Source organism: Sminthopsis crassicaudata, chromosome 2 (assembly GCF_048593235.1).
Source record: "Sminthopsis crassicaudata isolate SCR6 chromosome 2, ASM4859323v1, whole genome shotgun sequence".
NCBI classification, from domain to species: domain Eukaryota; kingdom Metazoa; phylum Chordata; class Mammalia; order Dasyuromorphia; family Dasyuridae; genus Sminthopsis; species Sminthopsis crassicaudata.
In genome coordinates this window covers 465,378,148-465,406,020 of record NC_133618.1, presented here as the reverse complement: position 1 = coordinate 465,406,020, position 27,873 = coordinate 465,378,148, and the positions used below count along the sequence as shown (strand labels likewise).

Here is a 27,873-nt window from a genome sequence, read left to right as displayed (position 1 = left end):
TGGAACGGGTCTTTTTTCCCTTGCCCCGGGGATGGACCTTTTTTCCCTCCCCCTTGCCCGGTGCCCCTGGGTCTCTGGGGCTGGGTGCCCGGGACCTGCCAGGTCTCACCTGTGTAGCCAGGGGAACAAAGGCACTGGTAGCCATCCACACGATTGACACAAGACGCTTCATGCTTACAGGGCCTGGACGCACACTCATTGATGTCCAGCTCGCAGCGTGGGCCCTGGAAGCCCGGCACACAGTAGCAGAGGAACCCCCCTGGGCCATCCACACAGAGAGCCCCGTTCTGGCAGGGCCCCGACTCGCACTCATCCACGTCCTCCTCACACAGAGGGCCAGTCCATCCTGGGGGGCAGAGGCAAGCAGAGCCAGCCCCTGCCGCCAGGCAGGTGCCCCCGTGACGGCACGGCTGCGCGGCACAACTCCCGGGGCAGCCATCGTCCCCGCAGCTGCAGGTGGGGCCCCAGGAGCCGGGAGGACAGCGGCAGGTGTGGTTCAAAGCCCCCGGGGCAGCGTGACAGGTCTGGTTGTGGGGGCAGACCTGCCCAGAGCAGGCGTCATAGAGCTCCTCACAGAGAGCCCCCATGTAGGCCACGGGCTCCGTGGGGCAGACACACAGGAAGCCGCCATCACTGGTGCTCTGGCAGGTGCCCCCATGGGTGCAGGGGTCTGACAAGCAACTGCTGGAGCTTGGCGAGGGCGGGGTTCCTGCAGAGAAGACAGAAACACCGTGCATCAGACCTGGAGATCTTTGAGACCGCCGGACACCCCCCTGTTGTACAGGCTGAAGAGTGAAAGGAAGCCGAGTCAGGGCCACAGAGCCGGCTCAGGCTTGGCACTGACCCATCCACGGCTGGGCCTGAACTTAACACCCCTTCCCACATCAAGCTCTGCAGTGACGCCTCGTAATCCTCCCCTCCTCCAAACCATCCTATCCACACCCACAGAATCCCACAGTGTCCCCCACACGCCTGGGGAGACCTCGTGGCAGTCAGAACTGGGCTCCGACCTGCCTGGCTGGCCTTCGAGGCCTTTCCTAAGCTGGAGCCCCTACCTCTGAACCGGATCCAAGAATTCTGTCCCCTCAGGGCCGCCTGTGCTTCCGCCCCTTTGATTTTGCTCTCATTGTCCCCCCAGCCCAGAATTCCCTCCCTCCCCTTCTTGGCCTGCTGAATCACTCTCAGCCCTGAGTTCAAATCTAGTGTCACCTTCTCCATCAAACTATCTTGGGCTTCTTGGCAGAGACACCGGAGGGCTTGGCCATTTCCTTCTCCAGCTCATTTTACAGATGAGGAAACCGAAAGAGGGTGAGGTGACTCCTCCAAGATGACACAGCTAATAAATATTCCCGGTTATATTTGAACTCAGTTCTTCCTGATTCCAGCACTGAAGCAGGACCAGTAGTTTCTACCTCAAACCCAGAACAAGATGGGATGAAGAGGTAAGTAAATTTCAGTTTTAGAAGGATCACTTGGCTACAGAAGGGCATCCCCAAGATCCCACGCAAAGTGAAGGGGCTGGAAACAAGATGGTCTTGGGGGGCCACAGAGCTCTGGAGGGAACAGTATTATTGTGGACAGAATTCCGGACGAGAATCAGGAGGATCTGAATTTAAATCCAGCACCGGGCATTTATTATTTGGGTGACTCTGGGAAGTCATTTAACGTCAGTTTCCTCGTCTTTAAAATGAGGGTAGTAGATTTGTTGTCCTCTAAAATATGTCCTAGCTTCCATGCAGATAGAAAACCACACCTGGAGTTAGGAAAAGCTAAATTCAAATTCTGTCTCCATACTAGTTGTATGATCCCGGGAAAGTCACTTAACTGTCTGCCTCGATTTCCTCATCTGTAAAATGTAGATATAAAGCACCTACTTCCCCGGGTTGTTGTACACATGAGATAGTACAACATCCCTCCCACATCGAGAAGGTTGGGGTACAGTACCCCCACAATCTGGAAAGTTAGTGTAAATGTATAACCTCTAGCTATTGTTTTTTTGTTCAGGAGGAAGCTTGTATAGTTGTGATTATACATTTTGAAGTAAATATTCCTTTGTAAAAACTTCACTATGTTGCATACAGATTTTTTGTTCAATTGTATACCTCCCTTTGTACCAGAAGCCTGAATCATTATGGTATTAAAAGATAAAATCTGTTGAGATTATATGTTATTGTACATATATTTTATGCATTTCTGAGTTTCTAAAGTTTGTCTGACATCTGCTGACCTTCATATGTTATCTGCTGCTTCCTCAAAACTCCCCAAAATTCCCACTTAATATCTTATGCCAACCAATGATATATTAAAAGGGAGCTAGAGATGCCCAAAAAGTTATCAAACTGTGCATACCCTTTGACCCAGCAGTGCTACTACTTACTGGGCTTATATCCCAAAGAAATACTGAGGAGGGGAAAGGGACCTGTATGTGCCAAAATGTTTGTGGCAGCCCTTTTTGTAGTGGCCAGAAACTGGAAGTTGAATGGATGTTCATCAGTTGGAGAATGGTTGGGTAAATTATGGTATATGAATATTATGGAATATTATTGCTCTGTAAGAAATGACCAGCAGGAGGAATACAGAGAGGCTTGGAGAGACTTACATCAACTGATGCTGAGTGAAATGAGCAGAACCAGAAGATCACTATACACTTCAACAACAATACTGTATGACGATGTATTCTGATGGAAGTGGAAATCTTCAACATAAAGAAGATCCAACTCACTTCCAGTTGATCAATGATGGACAGAAACAACTACACCCAGAGAAGGAACACTGGGAAGTGAATGTAAACTGTTAGCACTACTGTCTATCTACCCAGGTTACTTATACCTTTGGAATCTAATACTTAATGTGCAACAAGAAAATGGTATTTACACACATATATTGTATCTAGGTTATATTGGAACACATGTAAAATGTATGGGATTGCCTGTCATCTAGGGAAGGGAGTAGAGGGAGGGAGGGGATAATTTGGAAAAATGAATACAAGGGATAATGTTATAAAAAATTACTCATGCATATATACTGTCAAAAAATATATAAATAAATAAAATTTTAAAAAAAAGGGAGCTAGGGAAAGCTGTAATGTTTGTTCTTACAAAATGCTTTGTGAGCCTTAAAGTGTAAGAGCTAGCTATTGTTCTTGAATTCCCTCATGGACCTTGCTTCTGCCCCTCCTCCCAGATCCTAGGCTTCCTAAGTGTTATGATAAGGGGGAAGGTGTTTGGGATGGACTTTGGAGGGGAATCTTTGTAGTTCTGGATGTGGATAGCCTCTCGCTCCAAAGTTCCCCCAGGAGCCTCCCAAGGCCCTGGGAAGAGGAGGGGGTGAGGGAAAGCCTTAGGGTTGACCCCAAGACAGTCCTCTGACTTTGAAGCTCTGTCTCCTCCCCTGAGTAGCCCCTGACTCTCAGGAGAGCAGCAGAGCAGTTCAGACAAAAAAACATCTCCAATTTCATGGGGAGATAGAGTTGCCAGTTCACCCACTTCCACAAAGAGAAATAATAACAACAATTTCTCTAGCATTTAAAATGTTATAAAGTGATTTGCTTCCTCCCTCCAGAGTTTTTAGGAAGTAGACAGTCTGAGGAGAACTACCCAACACAGTGAGAAAATAGAACCACAATTGGGCCTTAAGACTTAACTTCTCTCTGCATCTTATTTTCCTCCTCTTTAAAATGAGGATGGTAGGCTTGTTGACTTCTAAGATACCTGCCAGCTCCAAAGTTAATAAGAAACTGGAGCTGGGGTTAGGAAAACATAGTCATATCTTCTCTGAGATGTACTTCTTGTATGATTCTGGAAAAGTCACTTAACTGTCTGCCTCAATTTCCTCATCTGTAAAATTGGGATATAAGACTTAGATCAGGAGCTGGAAGGGTCACCTCTTCCAACTACCATATGTTGGGTAAACTGAGGCCCAGAAGCCTAAGCAAGGTGCCCAGGGTTTTACGCAAGTCATGCTGGCAGTGTGACACAAAGTCAAAGAGTATTTCTGTGTATCTCACAAGCCAGGATCACTGAGAGCCTTCCTCTCCTGCCCTCCCTCTCCCACCCAGCAGGTCCATCCCAGGAATGGTTCCCTCTCACTGTGGGCACAGATTTCCCATTCTTAGGGGTTTGTCCCCTTCTGAGTTCCCTATGCATGGAAATTCTCATCAGTTTCTTGGACAATTATTTGAGACTTTATGGATATTATTTTATCATGTGAGAGCACCAATTGCCAGCCCATGGTTCTCCACTCTTCTGAATGACTTTTATTTTGTGGATTGATTTAGGAGAAATGGGAAACGAGGGTGTAGAAAGAACAGCAGAGTGGAAGACAGGAGACCTGACTTCTAACTCCAGTTTATATTAGCTGTGGGAGCTTTGGCACATTACCTTTATCAGTTTCCCCATCTGTCAAATGGCTGTGCTATCCCCTACACTACTGATTTCCTAGGCATAGTCTAAGAAAAAAGCTGTAGAAAGTGTTAAAAGCTATAGGACCAGGACCTCTGCTCTTGTTCATCTGTCATTTCATTTGATGTCCCCCAGAAGGAGGACAAGACAGGACTTATCATCCCCATTTTTCAGATAAGGAAACTGAGACCTAGTGAGGGGAAATGCCTGACTGCAGGTTAGATTTGGGACTTAAGCCCAGATTTCCTGACTCCCATTCCAGAACTCTTCCCTGCCCTAGTCCAGAACCAACTCCTCCAGACTTCCATCCCAGACTGTTCTCCCTTCCCCCTTTCTGCCCCCTCCCCTCTCTGCCCTGAATTCCAGGCGCTTGTTTTCTGCCTGAGTGCCCGGCATGGAGGGAGGGAAGCGCTGACCTTGCTGAATTACTGGGCATCCCACAGAAGCTGCTCTTCCCCAGCCCCCAGCCCCGAGTTCTGACTTCCTGGAAGAGGTGGAGGCATTCTTTGCCTTCTGGGAGGGAGGCTTTCTGGGAGTCTGTTCTGGCCACTAATATTGCTGGAGGCTGAGAGATAAGCCAGGATGCTGGGCCAGTTGTCCAGGACCCAGAAAGAACCCTCAAAACTTAATAGGAGCCCAGAGGGCAGAGACTTATACTCAAAGACGCTCTTTCTTTCTTTCTTTTTTTTTTTTTTAAAGTGGAAGGGACTTTAGAAATCATCCAATCCAAATCTCTTTCATTTTATAGATGAGCAAACTAAGGCAAAATCAAGGAAGGAAAGGTGACTCATCCAAAGCAATAAATTAATTAGTACAGAGCTGGACTCTTGAGAGTCCAGATCCAGCGCTCTCTCTTCAATAAAGGAGAATGGCTCTTCCCCTACAGCCTGAATATCTTCAAGAGATGGATGGAGCAGCAAACTCTGTTCTCTGGCCAGAAGCCCACCAGCTCTGTTCTGTTACCCTGCCCTCCCCCCAGCTAGAGCCGTCTCCCTGACACTAACCAGAGGACCTGCTCCCTCAAACTTCAAACCCTTAGCACTCTCCCCTCCATAACGCCCCTTACTGATAACTCTCTGATACTTCACCCACTTCACATTCCAGTTGGGGTCAGGGGCCAAAGGCCAGGACCTGGCTCATCAACCTTGGGCCAGCTTATACTGCTAAAGGATAAGGGGAGGAGACAAGACCCGTGGTGTTATAAGGAAGGCAGAAGATTGATTGGCCATACCCTAATAGGAACAAAGAAACCGAGAATGACAGGTAATGCTCTTACAAGCTGATATTTCTATAGCTCTATCCATTTTTCAAAGAACCTCATACATAAGTGAGTGTCTAAAAAACTAATACTATAGAAAGAGCACCAAATTGGGGTTCAGAAGATAGCAACTCCAAAGCCAGCTCCTACAGTTCTTAGCTATGTGAATATGGACAAGTCTCAGATTCTTCATCTGCAAAAACGAAACAATTCTTTGTAGCAAGTGCTTTAGTAAACCCAAAGTTCTTTGTAAATGTGAGCTAATAATTCTTTGTTCAAAAAGGCTCTGTTCTAATATAATCTCTTCTAGCTTTAATATTTTGTATCAAACATTCTATATTCTAAGACAAAAGAGAGCTTAGAACATAGATTGTAAAAACAGAGAACATAGACAGAGCCAAAAAGAACCTCAGAACAGAAGATATTAGAACTGGAAGGGACTCCAAAGCATAGAATATAATAGTTGAAGAAGATCTTTGAACATAAGTTAGAGCTAGAAGGGACATTAAAGAAGTTAAACAAGTAAAGGACCTTAGAACACAGCTTAAAGCTGAAAAGGACTGTAGAACATAAGATATTAGAACTGGAAGGGACTTTAGTACATACAAGGTCTGCTGGAAAGGGCTGTAGAACATAAGATTGCTAGAACAAAGAACACAGAAAGAGCTGAAAAGGACCACAGAAGACAAGATATTACAACTGGAAGGTACCCTAAAATATAGGATGTTATAATTGAAGAGGTCCTAAGAATATAGAAGGTTAGAGCTGAAAAGGGCCATAGAACACATTAGAGCTGGAAGGGACCTTAGAACATTGAAGATTAGAGCTGGGAGGGACTTCAGAATTTAAAATGATAGAATCTAAGAGTTGTAAGGGACCTTCCCTGGAAATCCCCACCCCAAGCAGCAACTAACTCCTCTTTAAACAGATGAGACATTAAAGGGCCATCCAGTCTCTCTATGAACAAGGATTCACAATGGTGCTGAGCTCCCTGCCTTGGAAATCAGCCCTTTAAAATTGTGGATTACTCTTTTGATTGTTAGGAAGTGCAGGTCTGCCTCCAAGTAACTTCTACCTATCACAGGTTCTTAGGATTTAGAACTACAAGAGGCCTTAAAGATCATCTATAGTTCAGAAAATCTTAGCCTTTTTTGGTATCCTGTCTGGTAGAGCCTATGGGTCCCTTCTCAAAATTATATTTTTCAGTGCATAAACTATAACTCACAAAATTACATAAGAAATCAATGATATTAAAAAACAATTATCACAATATTTTTCACAAAACAAGTCCAATGCCCTCATTTTTGCCCACTGACTGCCATTAGAAAATTTTTCCTTCTAACTGAAGGCTGCCTGTCTGTAACTTCCCCACCCCCTGATCTGAATTCTGGCCTTTTGGGTCAAGTAGAACGAGGGTAATCCCCCTTCCACATGACGGCCTCTCAGATATGTGAAGACAATGATACAGCCCCTCCTGGCTTTTCTCTGTCCAAAACAACATCTACATTATCTTAAGGCATGAAACAACAAATTGGATACCCAAGGCTTCAGGCCTGGGTTTAGCCCCCTACCCACATACTCCCGGGGGAGGGAGAGGAGAGGGGAGAGGAGGACCTGGAATAGAGGCCCTGGACAACATTCCCTTCTCCCAGAAATGAACAGACACTAAGATAAACTGGTTCTTTGCTCAGGTTTCAGAACCGCGGACTAGGGAGGCTGTGGAGGGAGGGTTAGGGAAGAGGGGGAGCATCCCTGGTGGGCTGGGAAGGCCAGATTGGGAGGTGGCCTGTTGCCATAGCTACAGATCTGCATGTGCTTACATTAGCAGATCCCTTGTGACCTCCCCACCTCATTCTGCCTGACCTGAGCAGGCCCCGGGATTAGCAGGAGAGCCTGGCCTGTTCTCTAACCTGTCCTAAAGCCTGAGCTGGGGGAGGGGGAGGCCCAGGGGCCAGAGCAAAGGCAAAAAGGCCAAAGGATTTCAAATCTGCAGGGCACCCTAGAGATCATGGACTCCACAGTCTTCAGGAAAGTACCTTGGACCTGAAATCAGGAGATCTCAGTTCCAGACAGCTAATAGCCAATCACTTCACCTTAGTTTACTCAGCTATACAGTAGGACTGATAATACATAAATTATTTGAGGCACATGCATAAATTCTTTGTGAAGAAAATAAATTCAAATTGTTATTATTTTGTCCACCCAAAGCAAGTTCCTCCTGCTCCTCTGAGTCTGTTTCCTCATTTGTAAAAAAGGGATCCCAGTCCTTGAGCTATCTGCCTTACATGGTTGTTAGGAGCAAAGGGCTATAAAGAAGCATGGAAATGGGGCCATTAGCAGCATTTCCTAAACAAGGGCCTTTTGGAGATAATCGTGACTGATTGTTTGGTTTTTCTATTGTAGTGAATAAGTTAAGGAAGAAAATAAAAATCTCTTCCCCCAGGAATGGAGGTAGCCCTGGTCAGGCCAACAGAACACAGGCTTGTGAGAAGAGGCCCTATCCCCAGCACCAGATAGTTGCTTGAAAAACCAACCAGGACTCAGGAAAAGCAAAGATCAAGGAGATGAGGAGATTTAGTCCAGAGAAGAGAAGGCTTAGGAGTAGATATGGTAGAGGTTTTTTCAAGTCTTTGAAAGCTGTTCCATGGAAGAGACTCTTTTCTTTCTTTCTTTCTTTTTTTTTGGCTTGGTCCCAGATTACAGAGCTAGGAGGAAAAGATGGATGTTGCAGAATGAATTATCTGCTACTTGATGTGTATAGTAGAGACTGAATGACTACTTGTTAGAAAGGTTCTTCCCCTAATATTTTACCTTGCAGTTTCCTTGGGCTTCCTTCAAGATTCAGTACAAATAGATGAAAAATGATAACTACTTCTAGAAAGAGAACTTTTGAACTTTGCAATTTAAAGTATATCTTTTCATTTTATTTTTCTTGGGTTTTTTTTGGTGACTTGGCTAATATGGAAATACTATTTTTCATCATTTCACATACAGTTGATAGCATATTGCTTGCCTTCTCAGGGTAAGGGAGGGATCTTAAGGAGGGAGAGAATTTGGAACTCTTTAAAATTTTTGAAAAATGAATGTTAAAAAATGAAAAATTTGGCCTCTTTCTCAAAAAAAAAAAAAGAAATGCAAATATAAAAAAATGTTTAAGACTTAAGAATTGCCCCTTTCTGCAGGAGGCTCTTCCAATTTCTCATCATAGCCTTCCCTCTGAAATTACCTCCTACGTACTCCATATATATCTTACATAGTTATAACATTGATCTCCTTCACTAAAATTTGGGCTTCTTGAGGGAAAGGACTGTTATTATCTTTGTTTTCTCAGTGCTTCACATAGTGCATGGCACATAGTAAATGTTTAATAATAAATGCTTATTGACTGACTGAAAGACTATATGTGTTGGACTAGAAGCGCTCTGAAGTCCTTTCCAAATCTAATATTTTGTGAACTTTTTTGGCATTAGCAACTCAAGAAATCATCTAAGGCAAAGAAGAGATTGTGATTCACGTCAATGAAGAAAACATGAAATCAGAGCTCTTTTAAAGTGTTTAATTATAATAAAAATTCCAACTTTATAGCTCTTTGCAATTTTAAAAGCATTTTCCCCGCAAAAACTCTATGAGCTAAGTAGCATTTGTGTTACTATCCACATTTTCCAAACTGAGGTTCAGAATAGGAAGGAATTTCCTTCAGGTCTCAAGATGCCAAATCCAGCACTTAAACCTTACTGTCCCTCAAATATATCAGCCAGAATAGATAAGGTTGATGTAAAACTCCTCTGATATAAAATTTAAAGTACATCTAAATGGGGCCTAGGTCTGTGATTTCACCCTTTGGGAATTCCTAGTTATAAACTTTCCTCAGATGTAGATTAGTGACTCATCTCTGAGTCTTAATTTGAAAAATTTCTTAAAGAGATATTTGAAAGATTAGGTGTCTAGCCAAGGGTCATATGGCCAATATGTGATAGCAGCAGGATTTGAATAAGACCATAGTAATGTAGATTTAAAGATATAATACTAGAAAGGACTTTGGAGGTCATTGAAAAGCACTTATTTTTTAGATGAAGGATCAGAGAGTTTAATTGTCTTGCCCAAGGTCCCATAGCACCCAGATTTTCTGAATTCTAAAATCTAGTGCTTTGCCTACTATACTACACTGATCCTTATATCTATGATATTAAATAAAATCAGTTCTTCAAAAAGCTAAACTTTGTAGGCTAAGAATAATAAAAAGAACAACATACATATATGACTGCAACAATGTAAATGGAAAAAACAATTATGAAACAATGTTACAAATATGTAAAATGTTACAAAATTATGAAGAACAAAAATGGTCCCCAAGAAAAACTATGAGAAGGTAGCCCTCACTTCAACTCCCTTGCAGAGATGGATAGTCCATGGGTATGGAATATTGCCTATATTTCCAGAGTTTTTTCAACGGGAAGGAGAAAAGAGAGGAAAATGGGAAAATTTTGCCAATGTAAAAACAAAAATTATCAATAATTTTTTGAGACCTCGACATCCCTTCTAGCTCTAAACCTATAATCCTATAGCAATTTGACTCAATAACATTGTGAAGGAACAGTCTCCTTTTCTAACTCCACTGAAGCTTGGAAACTAGATAACAAAGCTTAATAGAACTGTGTGCAAACTGTGTGTAAATATGTCAAATAGGAAGCTACTGTCTATTTCCAGTTATGGCATAGGCATTAGCATAAAGGATTATAGATACAGAGCTGCAGGGACATCAAAGGCTCTCTCTCTGTGTCTCTGTCTCTGTCTCTCTGTCTTTCTCTGTCCCTCTCCTCCCCACCCCCACTTGCATTAAGAAAGTCCTTGGTAAACTTAGACATGTGAGCTACCATTACAATTCAGGACAATCACTGAGACTGAGTTTGATGGCCCTGAGTAAGCATGGAAAAGGTAGAAGCAACTCAGTAGAGGCAACCTGATGCCATGGATAGTACTGACATGGATTCAGATCTGGCCTTGGCATTTTCTAGCTGTGACTCTGTGGGAGAGTTATATAACACTGAATTTGAATCAGTACTATTCAGGAACACCACTGAGAGTTGGCCTACAGGGAGCAGCCCAATGACATTATTTGAAGATATAAGGGGCTTACATGAATAAAATAGAGAAAGAGGAAATCGATAGATTGGGCAAGCAACTCAAAAAGCTAGAAAAGGCAAATTAAAACTCCCAATTAAATACTAAATTAGAAATTCTAAAAATCAAAGGAGAGATTAATAAAATTGAAAGAAAACTATTGAACTAATAAATAAAACTTAGAGCCAATTATTTTATGAAAAACAACAACAAAGCAGATAAACCTTTGGTTAATTTGATTAGAAAAAAAGAATAAAACCAAACTACCAGTATCAAAAACTATACAGACATCAATGGCCTTCAATACTGTAGATTTGGCTGGGGATACTTCAGTTCCTATATCCTTTAGCAGCCACAACTACTACAGATTCAGAAAATAAACTTCTCAATCCCAAAGTCCTTGGCACTATTAAACTGTTCAACATCAGAGATGGGTATAATTTGATCAAAGAGAATGCTGTTGCATCCTAAGAACTATGCAATCTTTGCCTCTCACTTGAAAGGTGCAACTTTCTACAGATGTTGTCTCCTCACTTAGAATTAGGGCTCATTGCGATCAGGGAAAAGTCTTTTCCCCCCCTTCTCTCTATCTGCCCTACAGTTAACGCAGTGCTTTCAATATATTAAGCACTTTTTATTAATAGCAAACCTTTACATTAATTCAATTTAAGAATAGCACCTACCTCATAGGATTTTTTATGAGGATCAAATGTGGTTACATATCTGAGGTGCTTTGTTAAGTAACTTATATAAATAAACAAAATCTCTTCAATCTCAAAATATGGGCTCCCCTTACCCCCAGGATCTTATCTACTTCCTGGTCACACGGGCTTTGCTGTCTTCTCCCACCTCAATCTGGCATCCTCCTTCCCTAGATTCTCACCTCAGGAGTCTGGAATTAGGGATTGGAAATGAAGGGACCTTTGTGTAATGGCATCCTCCCTGGCCTGGCAGATTTACAGAAATACTCTAGGCTTCTCCATGGAAACTGTTTAGGTCTCTGTGCTGAGTGTGAGAGAAAAGGAATGGCTCTTTAGAGGAAGAGGGCCCAGGCCCTGGAGCCTGGAAGGCTCCAATTGAGGGGCAAAACCTAGGTCTGCGGCAAATCAAACCTACCATACCAGGGCTGGAATCAACTGGCCTATCCACAGGGTTCCAAGATTATCCCAAAGTTGATATCCTTCACCTCCCATGATCAGAGAGCCTCCAAATTCAGCCAGAATCTAATTCTAGTGTTGTATTTGCTTATGTGAATTTGCTGGGTGGTACAGTGGATAGAGCACTGGGCTTGCAATCAGGAAGACTCATCTTCATGGGTTCAAATCTGGTCTCAGACACTTTCTAGCTAGGTGACCCCGGGCAAGTCACTTAACCCTATATATTGTCTTAATTCCTCAACTATAAAATGAGTTGGAGAAAGAAATGACAAGCCACTTTAGTATCTTTATCAAGAAAACTCTAGTTGAGACAGGATTTGTATATATGTGTGTATGACTATGTCTGAGTAATTGGTTATGTGTTTACATGACTGTTTGAGTATGTCCATGATTGCATATTGACATACATGTTTATCCAAGGATGTGACTTCATTTATATGATTATATCTATGTGTGTGACCATTATATCTATGTGTGTAGGATGTGTCAATGTGGATGTGAGAGACTATATGATTTTATTATTATATCTACATACAGTATATATATATATATATATATATATATATATATATATATACACACATGCCTATATGAATAAGACTAAATAAATGTAACTATCTTGTTATTTTTAGAATGAACTTGTGACCATGTCCTAAACTATATGATAATAAAGAGACTGTTACATTTAGATAGCTTTTCTTCATTTATAAGTTGTTACACAAATTCTTACAAAATGTGTCTAAGATGTTTGTTTTTATAAGTACATGCCATGGACCTGAGGAGGACAGATTTGACTCTGAGAGGTCCCTAGTTCCTCCGTGACCTAGGGACCAGAGCATAAGAGAGCTCAGAACGTAAATTTAAGCTTTTTAGCCTACAACTTTCAACTCTTAATCCTTCAGGAACCTGAGGAGATGGGCTGGGACCAGTTCTAGTCATATTGTTAGCTCAGAGACCCAAGTTTCCACAACCTATCCCTCAATCTTTCATCCAGCTTTCTGGTGTGTACTCCCCCACTCCTCACCAATGATGGAAGGGAGGAGAAGGAGGGATGGTTAGGGACCAACTAACAGTGGTTTCCAGCTTGGCAGTTGTAGCCATAGTGATCTAAACAAAAGCTACCCAAGGCCTGGGCCTCCCTGGTTTTCCCTCTTCAGGGAAGAGAAATTCCAGGCCCCAGGAGCCAGCTCACCAGACAAAAGGGGGAGGGGAGGGGGGCAGTCAACTTTGCTTCAAAGTTTGAATGCTTTTCTGAAAAGAGGCCCTTAAAGGACAGGGGCCTTGTCAAGGGCTCCAATCAAGCACCAGACTTAGACGGAAGATAGGACAAATATAGTCTGCACTGGGGAGAATGGGAAGAAAGGAGGGAGAGGGAAGGATCGAGTGCCTAGGATAGTGTGTATGACTATGTGTGGTTGTGAGAAAATATGTCGGTGTGCATATGACATACATATGTCTGTGTGACATATTTAGGAGACACTATATGACCAACACTGTGTGATTGTGTATTGTGTGGTTGCATGCCAAAGGAAACTTGGAGTCCCCTAAGTTTTCTCTAACTAGGACCCCCACAATATTTCTGAGTCCCCATCCTACCCTCAGAGCAACACAGAGCTTTCCAACTTTCCAGGATCTCTCGATCTCTCTCTCTGTCTCAGTTTCTCTGTCTCTCTTCTTTCTCTTTTTCTGTCTCTCTTCTCTCTTTTTCTGTCTGTCTGTCTCTGTTTCTGTCTCTCACACACACAATCCATACACAGTTTCATCCTCATCTTGTGATACTTCTTTGCCCTATAGCTCTTCAAAGATTTCCATCTTTCCCTTCCGGGGACTGGGGGAAAGAACGGAAAAGAAATTTTCTGTTTTCCTTTTTCAGAGGACCATATAGCCCAGGAGACACAGCACCCCCCCTCAACTTGTTCAGTACACAATACCCCAGCATTTTGCATTGTGTTGAGCACCCCACAGCTTGTGCCACATATCACACCCCATAAAACAGCCTTCAATCCAAGTAACACTAAGAGAACCCCCAGCAGCTCACTCCTACACACACTAAAACTTATTCACCTTTCCACTCTACTGCTACCTACCTACATGCACACACACTGCAGAGTGCTGTACTGAGCTTGCAGCTCCATATCACCTCAGACAGGCTAGCTTACTCTAAGTAAGCCACTTAACCTCTCTGTGCCTCAGTTTCTTCATCTGTAAAGGTTGAAGGAGGTTGAACTGAATGGCCTCTGAGTTTTACAAGAAGCCCAAACTCACCCCATTATACATCTCACAATTCATGTCTGCAAATACCCCTAACTTATACCACCTATAGCAACCCCTCATCACATAACGCAAACTATCACATGCTCCCCCACCCAGGGGGGCCCACAACCCATGCTCAAACGCAATATCTTACGGAGGATCTGCTCCCCAAAGCAGCACACAACTCTCACCCCACGGATATATCGCGTACCATCTCCTCACAACTCCCGCCCCTCACCCCCGCCCCAAGCACGCGGACCGCTCAGTTCACACCTGTACACATAATAGTCTAAAGTGCGCTTAATCCCGGCCCTCCACCCTTCTCCCCATTCAATAAGGCAGCTCCTAACTCGGGCAGCGCGCGGAGATCCCTCTCCCTCTCCCTCATCCCGGAACATAGCAGCCACTCAGGTCTCCCTCACGGTGAGGGAGACCACCCCTTCCCTTCCCTTTCTACTCCTCCTACGCCCCCAGTGCGGTCCCCTCTTCTACGTCCGCGGGTACCCCCAGTGGGAGTCGGTGCCCGCAATGAGCACGAGTCTGGACGCCCTGTCCCCAGCCCCGGGCACCGCCTGAGCCCACGAAGCAGCAACTCACCGGAGGTTTCCCGCGACAGTTCCTGGGACAGAGACACGGACAGGGACTGGGGTAACAGGAGCAGGAGCAGAAGCGGGAGCGAGAGAAGGGATCGGGAGCGGGAATCAGATCGCGCCAACTCCATCACCTGGCCGGGCTGGGGCGCTGGGGCGCTGGGGGATGCTCCTGGTGGTTGCAGGGGCCCCGCATGGTTTGGGCTACCGGGCCCTCGTCCCTTCCCCCTCTCTGCCTTCTCTCCTTCTTCCCAGCCCTTCTTATCCCCTCCCCCCTTTCCCTTCCCTCCCCCCTCCTTTTCCTCCTTTCCCCCTTCCCCTCCCTTCCTCTCCTATCCTAACCTCATTCCCCCACCCCTTCCCTCCCCTTTCAGGGAATAGACCGGCACTAATTCGGTGGATGTTGTCCCAGCCCCTTAGCAGCTAAACCCTTGCTGGAGGGAGGAGAGGGAAAGATAGAGACCCAGGCCAGCCGGGGCTCTGGGGGAGGGGAAGAGCATCAGGAGACAATGGGGGTGTGCAGGAGAAGGCTCTTCCCAAACCTTTCTTTTCTTAGGGACAAACTTCTAAGTCAGGTGGGAAAGGACCCAAGCAGAGCTGCGCGCCCCTCCCCCCCAAACAGAAGGACCGAACAGATCTTCACTCCAGGGACCCAAGTACTCCTAAGGGAGAAAAGGATGCCTTCTCCCCTCCCTCTGGAACAACCCCACCCCCGCCCCCACCCCGACCCCCTCATCCAGGACCCTAAGCTCTGCCAATGAGCGTTTTCTATCTGCCTGGCTCCAGATGGACGTGTAAGTCTGAGTGGGAAACCTCCAAGTCACTGTCTCTCTATCTCTCAACTCAGCCCCCCCACCCCCACCCCATTCAATTCCATTCAGGCCAACATTTATTAAGGGCTCCAACAGAGCCTGGCTTGTGCTTAGTCTGGGAATACAAAGAGTCGTTGCCCTCCCCAAGCACAAAATCTTCTGGAAGGATTATAGGATTGAGGGTGAGAAGGACCTTTAGAAATCACTTAGAACAGGGATTCTTAAAACCTTTTTGTGTCATGGACCCTTTTGTCAGTCTGATGAAGCCCAGGGACCTATTCTCAGAATAACGCATTCAATTTTAAATTCAAAGTGAAAGGAAATACTGAGTTTCATTTAGAGATTACTGAAAATAAAGATGTAATTTTCTCTATCCGTATTAACAGCTACCCTGAAATTTATCCACCAGCTCCATGAGCTGGAGTCCATGGACTCCAAGTTAAGAACCTTTGATCTAATGTAACCCCCTAGTCTTATGTAGAAGGAAACAGGCCAAGAAAGAAGGCTACAAATACCTACTATATCAAAATAGTCTGAATACCTAGGCCAAGAGCTACTCTCTAAAAGCTATGAAGTGTCCAAGAAAGGAAAACATCATTCTCTACTAGAGAAAATTTACGTCAGGGGGAAAACCACTCAGAAGATGGAATTAGAAGGGACTTTAGAATTCACATAGAAAAAAAATTAAAGAATAAACATTTTTAAAGCATCAGTTTAACCTACCTCTCTCTTCTCCCCAGACTTCCTTCATTTCCCTTTTGTAATCCCTCCCCTGAACTTTACAGAGAAAAAAAACTGAGGTCCAGAACAAGGAAGAGTTTTACCTAAGATTAAACAAATACTAAATGACCAAGCTGAAACTTTAACCTCCGTCCTCTTACTCCAAAACTAGTGAATGTTCTCCAGCCTATACCAGGAGGTAGCCTGAGAGCTAGGCCCTGTGGATCAGGGGTAGGGGGAGCAGAGCAAGAATGCCAACACTCAGAGGCAAAAAACCCATCTACACAGTATCTGTCATCACTGATACTTGTCCCAAAATGATGGGGCAAGTCCTTATGTCCTTAGTTCTTTCCTCCCTTTCCCAATTAGACCAGGTGCTCCTGGAGGCCTGTCTCTTAACTCTGTCTCATTGCCCATTAGAAAATTCTTAATGAAAGCAGGAAAAAGAATGGAAGGGAGGACCAGCAGTGGAGGCGTAGAGATGCTGCTTTAGAAATGCTGCTTGCAGAAGACATGAACCCCAAATTTTAGGATTGTGGGGATGTAATGGGGAGGTGGCTTGGGAGATGAAAAACCAGAAAGGAACTGGAAATTGAGTGGGTGCTCCTCAGCTGGGGAATGGCTGAATAAGTTATGGCATATGAATGCTATGGAATATTACCGTTCTAAAAAAACTATCAGCAGGATGATTTCAGAAAAGGCCTGGAAAGACTTACATGAACTGATATTGAGTGAAGTGAGGAGAACCAAGAGAACACTGTACACAGAAACAACAAGATCATAGATTCTTGTTCTGATGGAGTGGCTCAGCACGGTGATTCAATCCGACTTGTGATGGAGAAAGCCATCTGCACCCAGAGGGAACTGTTGGGACTGAATGTGGATCATAACATAGTATTTTCACCTTTGTTATTGTTGTTTGCTTGTTTGTTTTTTTCTTTCTTATTTCCCCCTATCTTGATCTGATTTATTTTTGGGTGTGTGTGTGTAGCATGATAAATGTGGAAATACAATGAGACACATGTTAAGTTATATTGAATTACTTGCTGTCTAAGGGAGGGGAAATGCAGGGAGAGAGGGAGAAAAATTTGTAACTCAAGGTTTTTGTTTTTTTTTTTTTACAAGAGTGAATGATGAAAACTACTTTTGTATGTATTTTGAAAAATAAAAAGCTATTATTTAAAAAAAAGGAAATGAAAAGATAGAGACAATAAGGATCTTTCTGAATCACAATCTGCTCATTTGTAAAATGGGTATAATGGTAGTCAGTATTATCTATTTCACTGAGGGTGTTGGGAGACTTATTTCAACAGACATTTATCTAGGGCCTATTGTGTGCAGAGTACTAGACTAGACTAAACTGGGGAGATACCAGATTTAGATAACATTCTTTTCTTGGCCCCCTGGAGCTCCCAGTTTAGCAGAGGATAATTTACAAACTGATCAGTGTAACATAGCACTTCTAAGCTCCTTAATTTTGTCTGTGTCTAAAGATCTGCACTTCTCAAGAAGTGGTCTCCCAGTGCTTATATGATCAGAAAGTGGGAGAGGATGAACCTCAGACTGTATCTGAAGCTTTCGCCAGATTGGAAGTGCCTGTTGGATGGAATTTGTCCTCCCATAGCATGGCCTCTGAAGGCTTGGAGTGACCTCCAAGTGAAATAAGTGAAATACAATATTAATGAAATACAATAATTATGAAATTAAAGGTGTTTCTCTCCTAGAGACGGGAAGGGGGAAAGGGGTATAGGTAAGAAGACTCATGTGGAGAAGGAGTTACACTTGCTCTGTTTGGCCTTAAAAGATAGAAGTAGGAACATTGGATGGATGCTGTAGAGAGAGAAATTTAAATATGTTATAAAGCAAAACTGCTAATCTTAAGAATTGTCCCTAAGTGGAGTTGGTTTGGCTTGGGAGGGAAGGAGAAAGGGGAATGGGAGGAGGGAGAGAAAGCTTCCCATCACTGACATTCTTTAAGAAATGACTAGGCGAGCATTTGTCCCATATGTTGTCAGGGAGATTCTTGTCCAGTTATGGATTGAATCAGATGGTCTCTCTTTAATTTTTGTTTCTTCAATATTTTGTCTTACACACAGGGATAGGGACTATCTTTTTGATGTCCCTAGAATGGGGAGCTGCTACATTAGAAAACCCTTACCCATGCTGCTAGTGGCCTTCTCTTTGCCTTAGAACTTTAAGAGCTGCCCAGGACAAAGGGAATTAAGTGGCTTGTCCAGTGTCACACCCAGCATGTGTCAGAGAAAGTACTTGAAGCTCTGCTCTAAATCCAGCTGCCTCATCACCAGACCACTGATGCCTCTGACTTGTATATGGTAATTACTTAATAAAAGCTTTTTGAATTAAATTAAATGTGATCCTTAGCAGGGGTGATGCAATTTTGAAAACTGAAAGATGAATTCTCAAATTTTCCAGAAAAGCAGAGGATACCAAAGATTTGGGGTAGGATGGGGTGGATCATGGACCCTCAAAAAATGAGACTGGTGTATCTGATGACTTTCATACCTACTTTTTCAAGTCTATAGGAGAATCATTTCCTTCTCTGGACGCTCTCAATGTCCTTTCTAAAATGGGGTCTCTAGAAAAGAAAATAATGTAACAAAAATTACCCTGGGGGTAGGAAAGGGGATAAATATTTATTAAACATCTATTTTGTGCCAGATACTGTACTAAGTGTTGCAAATATTATTGAAAAATTTCCAAATATTGTATTACCCACTTATCACTTTTTATACCTATTGAATTTGCAGACCACCTAAACATTCAGTTCTCTTTAAGACAAACCCACATATAACTATGTTTCCCTTGTCTTGTCCTTGTGAAGTAGATTTTTTAAAATAAAAGTGAAATTGCATTTATCCCATAAAATTTCATCTTCAGACCAATGTTCTAGCCCATCAGGACCTTTTTATCTTTTGTTATCTACACTTACATTGTAGGTATGTTAGCTAGTTCTCTAAATTCAATAATGTGTGTATAACTGCTTCACAGGGCTATTGTAGGCAACTGGGAAGGATTTTTGCAAACAATATTCTCCAACTGGCCACACCTTCTCGGACAATTGATCCAACATTGCACAATCTCCCAATCCAAACTCACAGCTACTAAAAAGTTTGGTGAAATAATTTCCACTAGGAAAAAAAAAAAACTAATGGATGGATTACTATCCTTACTATGATCTGCATTTGGATAGATGGTCCATTAATGCAAATATTTGGGGGCATGCATTAACAGCAGACAAGGAGTTGGGGTAGGCCCAGAATTAAATAGCTGATGGAACAGACAGGCTGGAATACATTTTAGAAATGAGGTAGCACTTTAAACCATCCTAATCTGCTTCCTGAAACAAAAATCCATCTTTTTCCCACCCGTAACCTCCTGTTGATGATGTATTTTAGCAAGTCATGGAACATTACAATCTACAAAGAATCCAGCTTGAATGCAACCCAAGGATCAGTGAACAAATGTATAGTGGATATAAGTACCCTGCAGCATAATTCCAAAAAGGACTTGCACAAAAGAAGTGGCTAAATTATATCATCTAGGACATATAAAAATGGAAAAGAAGGTGGGCTGGTTGTGGAGATTAGGGGTAAAAGAAAAATATCTCAAGGGCTGCATTGGTGCATATGTAGTGTTCAGTGACAAAGTAAAGTCTCCTTACCTTGTTGGTTGGATCCAAGTTAGGAAAGACATGGAAAGCCATCTGTATAGACGTCTGTATAGGCATGGATATATTGAAATTAATATAGATAAGATTTTTTGAAACACTGAAATATTGATTAATAAAAGCACAGGCCTTCAAGACAGATGATATTTAAAGGGTCACTTCACATGCCAAGATCACAGCAAGTAACTGTTAGTGCTGGCTCACCCAACCCTGGTCTTCCACTCATAGTGGGACCAGTCCACAAGGTACCTCCTCTAACTTCCTAAATTCTCTAGGAGAATTCTAGAGACTTGGAAAGGGAGAGGTTCTCCAAGACCCATGGTTACCTGTCTCCATAAGCCTCTTTCCTGAGAATAGACACTCTCAGGGGAACAGGAGAAGCAGTCTCTCCTTAAGACTGTCTTTCACATCTCCCCCACTTTAAGGACAAAGAGGAAGCCCCAGGTCCAATAACTTTCAGGCGCCCCTTTGTGGTCACATTTGGAAATAGTCAGGTTCGGAAGGGGCATAGAACATACTGTGTAGGGATCAGGAGGCCCAAGAGAGAAAGTTTAGGAAGGGAGATAGTGTTTGTGGAGGAAGAAATTAGTCCAGGAGAATTTTTCTCCAGTCAATTTCATCATCCCTTAAGATTAAACCCCTGCTCTAGAGGAAAGAGGGGATTCTAGAGGGAGAAGAAGGGAAAGCTAAGAGTCAGCTTGCTTTTAGATTGCTCTTCCATTCCTCTCTCCAAGCAGATGGCAAATTTTCCATTTCTCCAAAAGTGTCAGATCTGTGTTGTCTCCTTTCATCAGGTTTATAGAACCTGGGTATGAAGTAAGTGAGCAGAGGAGAGCTATAGGGTAGCAATAAAGATAAGCTTCCCTGGTAGAGAACACCATGGTACTGATTAAAAACAAAAACAAACAAAAGGAAGACTGACACTCACAGGCTATATAAAACAGATCTACCTTTCCCTTCATCCCTGGGTTTTCTCCTCTTGTTCTGCTGCATTAATGTGAATCCCAACCCAGACCTGGTGGATTATTTTATAGGTCCTCCTCCCCTTTTTTTCTAGTCATTATATTTTATTTTTATTTTTAAATTTTTCAATAGTATTTTATTTTGCAAATAATATATAGTTTTCAACATTCATTTTTGCAAGACTTTATGCTCCAGATTTTTCTTCCTCCTTCCCTTATCTCCTTCTTCCCAAGACAACAAGCAATCTGATATAGGTTAAATATGTTCAATTCTTTTAAATATATTTTCATATTTGTCATGTTATTCAAGAAAATCAGTATTGGTCCCTTTTGTATTTATAATGATGAAAGGGAGCAAATTCTCTATAAAATGAAGGGGTTAAGTTCAGTTAAGTTCATCTCTAAAGTTCCTCCCAGTTCCATCATTCTACATTCTAAGTTCCAAAAATAGTTTATTCTAAGATATACTCAGTTCTGACATTCTAGGAACCTTGTCTTCTCTTTAAATGTATTCTTTCTCTTAATGATTTCATGAGCTTCCATAAGTTTTAATTATCATGATTCTCAGATCTTTAACCTCTCTCCTGAGGTCCACATTCCACATCACAAATTACCTATTGGATATTTCCATCTGGATGTTTTATAGATCTTTCTAATTCCTCATGTCCCAAACAGAATTCATTATCTTACTACTGTGCAGTCCAAGAGGCAGGACAAGAATTATGTCTTTTTGCATACTTGTATCCCACATATACTATGTGTCAAAAGTCCAATTTGAAGCTAGATATTATTTCATTCTTTGTATTTTATTTCTCCACTGTCCAGCACAGTTCCTGGCATTCAATAAATGGTTGTTGATTGACTAATTGATTCCATATTCTAATTTTTATACTCTAAATTTCCTTTCAACTCTTTGATTTCTTCTTAGATCTACTTTAACTATAGCATTCTGTATTGTGTTCACTTCTAACATTCTATTTTCCAAGATTCCACTAAGTTCGAGCATTCTGTGGTCTAAAGCTCATCTGACATTAACTTTCTATAAAAGGGGGAAAAGGACATGACAAAGAAAAAGTTCTCTAATTCTTGTTTTATAAATCGGTCCAGATGGCATAACACCCACAGCCAGGAAAAATTCCTTTACTGGATCTGGAAACAGGACCAGTTGAAAAGTAGAAATAATAGATCACATGTTTCTAATGCTTTATAAAGCATTTTCTTCACATCAACCTTGTGATATTATAGGTTCATGGGTTTAGAGGCAGAAGACATTTTAGAGTCCAACCCCTTATTTTTATAGATAGGAAAACTAAGACTCCTGGAGAGTGAGTACAAATTGACTTAGATGATCCCTAAGATTCTGCAAGAGATTTGCTCAATTTCATATGATTAGAGATAGGATTCAAATCCACATCTTCTGATTCATTTATTTCCTTATGTGATGTTTTGTTTCATCTAGTCAGTTTTTCAATGCAAGCACTAGCCCAGTAAGTCAGATATCAAATTCTTGTGTAGACTTCCTAACATTTTTAACTATTTGGAATGTCTGAACTTGTGGCATGTAAATGGAATGGAATATTATTATACTCTAAGAAATAAAAAATATGATGAATACAGAGAAGCATGGAAAATCTATGTGAAATTACGCAGAGTAAAGTAAACAGAGCAAAAAACAATATAAATATGAAAAAAAATTTCACACACAAAATCAAAAACTAATTTTGTAAAATTACAAAGAACTAGCATAGCCCAAAAGAAGAAATATGAGAAGACACCCCTCCCTACATATACAACTCTTTGCAGAGGTAAAAGGCCCACAAATGCTGTCCATTGCACATATTTTCAGACTTTTTCAACATATTGATCAATTATGATGATTTTTCCCAGAGGGTTGCAGAGGAGGAAGTGAGACTGGTGACTTTGCACAGCTTCCCTCACTCTAGACCAGCTCACTTGCATATCCTGGCATCATCTCTGGATGTCATGGTCCTTCATCTTGGAGAAAAGACAGATTAGAGGAAGGATTGCCTTCTCAGTTCCACTAGAGGGAGCGCTGAGATCAGTTTTGGTCTTGTTCTCCCAACAGGCAGCATCTCCTGCTTGATGATTTCCTGATTGTTGGAGCTGAAATAAAGTAAACATAGATGTTAAAAACCGAAAAGGGCTGAGGACTTTGGCTATTTTAATCTCTTTTTACAGAAGAGCAAACTAAAGCTCTGAGAACAAAAGGAATTTGCTTGAGGTTACCCAGTGAATAGGTGGCTAAGCTAGAATCTATTTTGATTTAGTCTAGAGTTCTTTATCAAAGTCCTCCATTGTTTCAAGTGATCCTTACCTCTGCCCTCTTTAATTCTGAGTAGTTTTCCCCAGACATGTTTACTTGTTGTCAAATGGACTGTCCAGCCCTTTGTAGATTAAAAATTATTTTATATTTTAAGAAAAGAGAATAATATCTATAGTAATTTAAGGTTTACAAATCACTTTCCTTCTACGTGTAGAATTGTACATATTTAATATACATTAGGCTGCTTGCTGTCTAGGGGAAGGAGTGAGAGGAAGGGAGGGAGAAAAATTTGGAACACAAAGTTTTGCAAGGGTGAGTATTGAAAACTATCTTTGCATATATTTTGATAATAAAAAGCTATTGTTTAAAAAACAGAATGAAAAATGAAAACAGACAAAAAAAGACATTGTTGCAATATCATGAACGAGTCATTTAATTGATCAGTGCTCTGGGGTAGAAGTACCAAACAAATGTTTGGTTCCTTGGGCTCATAATACTTTTAAATATGCCCAACCCAGATTAAAATGTAATTATGGAATATTTTACAAAAATGCAATAAAACATAGATGATGTCCAAAATAAACAAAAAAGCATTTTTCTCACAATACTTAGGGAATTTTGAGAATAATTATTCCTATTATTTTGATAAGGAAATACATTCAAAGAAATGACTCACCCAGTCATAACCAGAAAGATTTAAAACTATGTGGTTTTTAAAAATGGATTTCATTTATTAAGCACTCACTATGAATAAGATAAGACAAACTAGGTGGTATACTGGCTAGAGTGCAGGGCCTGGAGTTTTCCTGATCTCATCTTCCTGAATTCAAATTTGGCCTCAAAAATTAGTTGTGCAATCCTAGGCAAGTCACTTAATGTTTTTGTTTTTGTTTTTTTTTAACCTCATTTTCCTTATCTGTACAATCTGAAGAGGGAAATGGCAAATCACTTCAGTATGTTTGCCAAGAAAACTCTAAATGGGCTCACAAAGAGTTGGATATTACTGAAAACAGCTGAACGAATGTGCAAGGTGCCATAATTAGTGCATGTACATGGGGTAGTCCCGGGGAGGGAGGTTGGGATACAATGATTAGGAAAAAACAACAACAACAATAACAACAATCCCTGCCTCTCAAGTACTATTCAGTAGTAAGAGAGTTGGAACTGGAATCAGGGTACTTGACCTCAAATACCACCAAAGTTGTGTTTTGAACCTAGTTCTCTTCTGGTTCTAAATCTAATGCTCTTTCCACCATTATTATTAAAGGAGTGGGAGAGAGGAAAGAAAAAAAGAAAAGAAGAAAAAGAGAAAGGAGAGAAAGTAAGAAAGGAGAAGACAGATCATAAGGAAGAGGAGAAAGTAAGAATAAGGGGAGAAGAAAAAAGAGATGAAAGGGGGAAGAGAAAGAAAGAGAAAGCCCATAAGAACACCACAAAGGGGAAGGGAAAGAAATAGAGAAAAAAGAAGAGAGAAAAAGAGACAAACAAAAAAAAAAGAGGAAGTAAAAAAAAAAAGACAACGGTAGATAAAAAGAAAGAGAATAAAAGTGATCAGGAAGAAAAGAGATTAAGAAAGATAGGAGAGGTAAAAGGGGAAAGATAGGGGGAGGGAGACAAGGGAAAGATAGGAAGAAGATAAAAAATGAGGAAAAAAAGAAAGAAAAATGAAGAGAGAAAAAAGGGCAAAGAAAGAATAAGAGAGATGAAGAAGAAAGATGATAAAAAGGGGGAAAGGTATAAAGAAGAGAAAAAGGAGAAGTGAAAAAGAAGAAAAAAAGAAAGGAAAAATAGTAAAAGGAGGAGAGAGGAAATAGAGGTAGATGAAAACAAAGGAGAGATAATAAAAAGGAGGGAGGGAAGATAAAGGTTTGTTTGTCTATGCATGGCAGACTAGAAAGGACCTATGTGACCAAACTGGCCATAATGGCTGCCAGGTCAGACTAGAGGGAAGCCTTTCCTGACCTCTTTGGCCCAGATCAGAGAAAACAGGGAAAATTTCCATCCTAACCCTTCATGTTAGACTCTTTCTTCCTTCCTTCCTTCCTTCCTTCCTTCCTTCCTTCCTTCCTTCCTTCCTTCCTTCCTTCCTTCCTTCCTTCCTTCCTTCCTTCCTTCCTTCCTTCCTTCCTTCCTTCCTTCCTTTCTTCCTTCTTTCCTTCCTTCCTTTCTTCCTTCCTTCCTTTCTTTTCTTTTCTTTCTTCCTCCCTTCTTTTTCTTTATTTCCTTCCTTTTTTTTCTTTATTTTCTTTTCTTCCTCCTTCTTTCCTTCCTTCCTCCCTCCCTCCCTCCTTTTCTCTCTCTTTCTTTTTCTTTCCTTCCCTTTTTTTTTAAAGAATTTTTGCCCAGGTTTATTTCTCCTTCTTTAAAGAACCCAAAGAAGCAGAAAATCCAGGGTAATATGAAACAATTATGTGGCCTGAGAGCAAGACAAAGGCTACTCTGATAACAGTTTCCTTTAAAAAACAAACAAACCAGCTCTGTCCCTCATCAACCCTGGCCTCAAACTGTCTTCCTTTCTTTCTGTAAGAGATTGATTCTTCCCCCAGAAACTTTAGTAACAGCATGACTTGTCACTTGTGGCATGTCGATCTAATTTGGAATCAGGAGGATTTGGGGTTTTTTGAATGATGTTTTATATTTTTTTCCAATTGTTTATTTTTGAAAGGCATGTTTAATAAGGTAGTAACAAATCCCCTTCCTCAACCTATTTCTTTTCTTTTTTGTATTAATGTTTTATTGATGCTTTTTTTTTTTTTGCACTGCTATCACTTTCTATTCACTTAACTCTCCCCTCCTTCCCCAAACTCTTAACTTTCTAAGAGGCTTCCCCAAGTCTTTATCTCATGGCAACCTTTCCAAAATCTTGTTAGTTGAGGATAATAGGTTTTTTAATCCTCATTGAAGAGATGGGAAAAGTGAATTCTAAATTGGGAGAGTGACTTATCTAAGATCAAATACTAAATAGAATTACTAGGTAAGGAGAGGTATTGCACGGCAGTTGCAAGATCACAGGGACTTGTTTATGGTAAAGAAATCTTAGTTCTCCATCTTTGTGTGACCTTGGATCTCACCTCTACGAGTCTATATTTCCTCCTCTACAAAATGGTATGGGAGAGAGGCAGGAGGGAGTTGATGATCTCTAAGTTCTCTTCCAGTTCCAACATTCTAAGTTTTGAAATTACAGGATCTCAGGGCTGAGGAATCCCCACCTAAAACATCTCCAGTGATGGACCATTACCTCCCAGGGTAGCCCATGCTATTAGGGGAGAGCTCAGCTTTTAAGCTTTTCCCCATACCAAGTCAAATCTGCCTTTCTTATAAGTCCCCACACACACTGTTCCTAGTTCTCAGTGGGCTGAAGCAGCACAAACATAAACCTCCTTCCTCAGGTCACAGGAGTGGTCAGTGGCCAGGAGCACATACACTCAGAGAACCAGAGTTTTCCACTTGTTGTCTTCATAAGTGACCATAGATATGTACTCTGATGGAAATGGATATCTTCGACAAAGAGAAGATCTAATTCAGTTCCAATTGATCAATGATGGACAGAATCAGCTACACCCAGAGAAGGAACACTGGGAAATGAGTGTAAACTGTTTGTATTTTTGTTTTTCTTCCCAGGTTATTTTTTCTTCTGAATCCAATTCTTCTTGTGCAACAAGAGAACTGTACAGTTCTGCACACATATTTTGTATCTAGGATATACTATAACATATCTAACATGGATAAGACTACCTGCCATCTAGGGGAGGGGGTGGAGGGAGGGAAGGGAAAAGTCAGAACAGAAATGAGTGCAAATATCAATATTGAAAAATTATCCATGCATAGGTTCTGTCAATAAAAAGTTTATAATTTTTTAAAAATGACCATAAAACTTACCAAAGATGCATACTCCCTGAACATTGATTAACAAATGCCCCCTATCAATTTAAATAGTTGTTTTCTTTTTAATAAATATCAATTAACCAGTTATAATCAATTAGCTTTTACAATGGGATAATTATTAAAAACCTCTAGCAAGAACCAAAGCACAAAAACATCCCTTCAATTTAGTTCATACTCTGCCCTCATGGAGGGGGAACAGGAAAGCGAGGAGAGAAGTCATATTTAAAGTAGTTGTCATCAAATGCTACCAATGGACAATCATCCCGTGGCTTGCAGGACGGCTACAAGGTCCTGGGCTCAGCTGCTGAGCATCTGGATACCTTTCAAGGGCTTACCAGGCCCTGTACAAAAGAGAAGCCCTCAACAGGAAGTGGCCCTATTTCAGACAGGTTTGCCTAGGGGGCCCTCAGAGGAAAGGCCCAGGTAGGAGGAGGAGTATCTCTGGAGCTCCAAGAACTCTCTCTAAGCTAGCTAGCTAACCAGACGGGGAAAGACTCTCACTCTGTTAAGGCCTTTGAATGCTCTCTCAGCCAGCACCCAAAATTCCTCTTCTACACTACGCAGCAAGTAGCCAGGAATTTGTCACAGAGCATCTACCTGCGCATGCTCTGACGGGTAAAGAGGCCATCTCCTCCCTTCCAAGTAATCCTGCATCTCTGGACACAGGCTCCACAAATCTGGGTCCTTGTTGGCCAGTCCTCATTAGCCCTTCAAATAAATACTTAAGGATAATGATTTGGTCC

General features: G+C 41.6%; 1 protein-coding gene across 4 annotated transcripts in view; it reads right to left on the bottom strand.

Annotated features, from left to right (window-relative positions):
* The window catches only part of CRB2 (crumbs cell polarity complex component 2), a 45,963-nt gene extending 25,896 nt beyond the window's left edge, over positions 1–20,067 (bottom strand). The window contains exons 1-3 of one of the 4 annotated variants that reach the window (XM_074293039.1): positions 19,994–20,067; positions 18,839–18,907; positions 110–709 (exon numbers count right to left, since the gene is read on the bottom strand). In XM_074293039.1, coding sequence (XP_074149140.1) covers positions 110–587 — 478 coding nt within the window. In that variant the 5' untranslated portion in view covers positions 588–709; positions 18,839–18,907; positions 19,994–20,067. The other 3 variants (XM_074293036.1, XM_074293038.1, XM_074293037.1) reach the window with 3 other exon arrangements.
* Between the last annotated feature and the right edge of the window lie 7,806 nt (positions 20,068–27,873).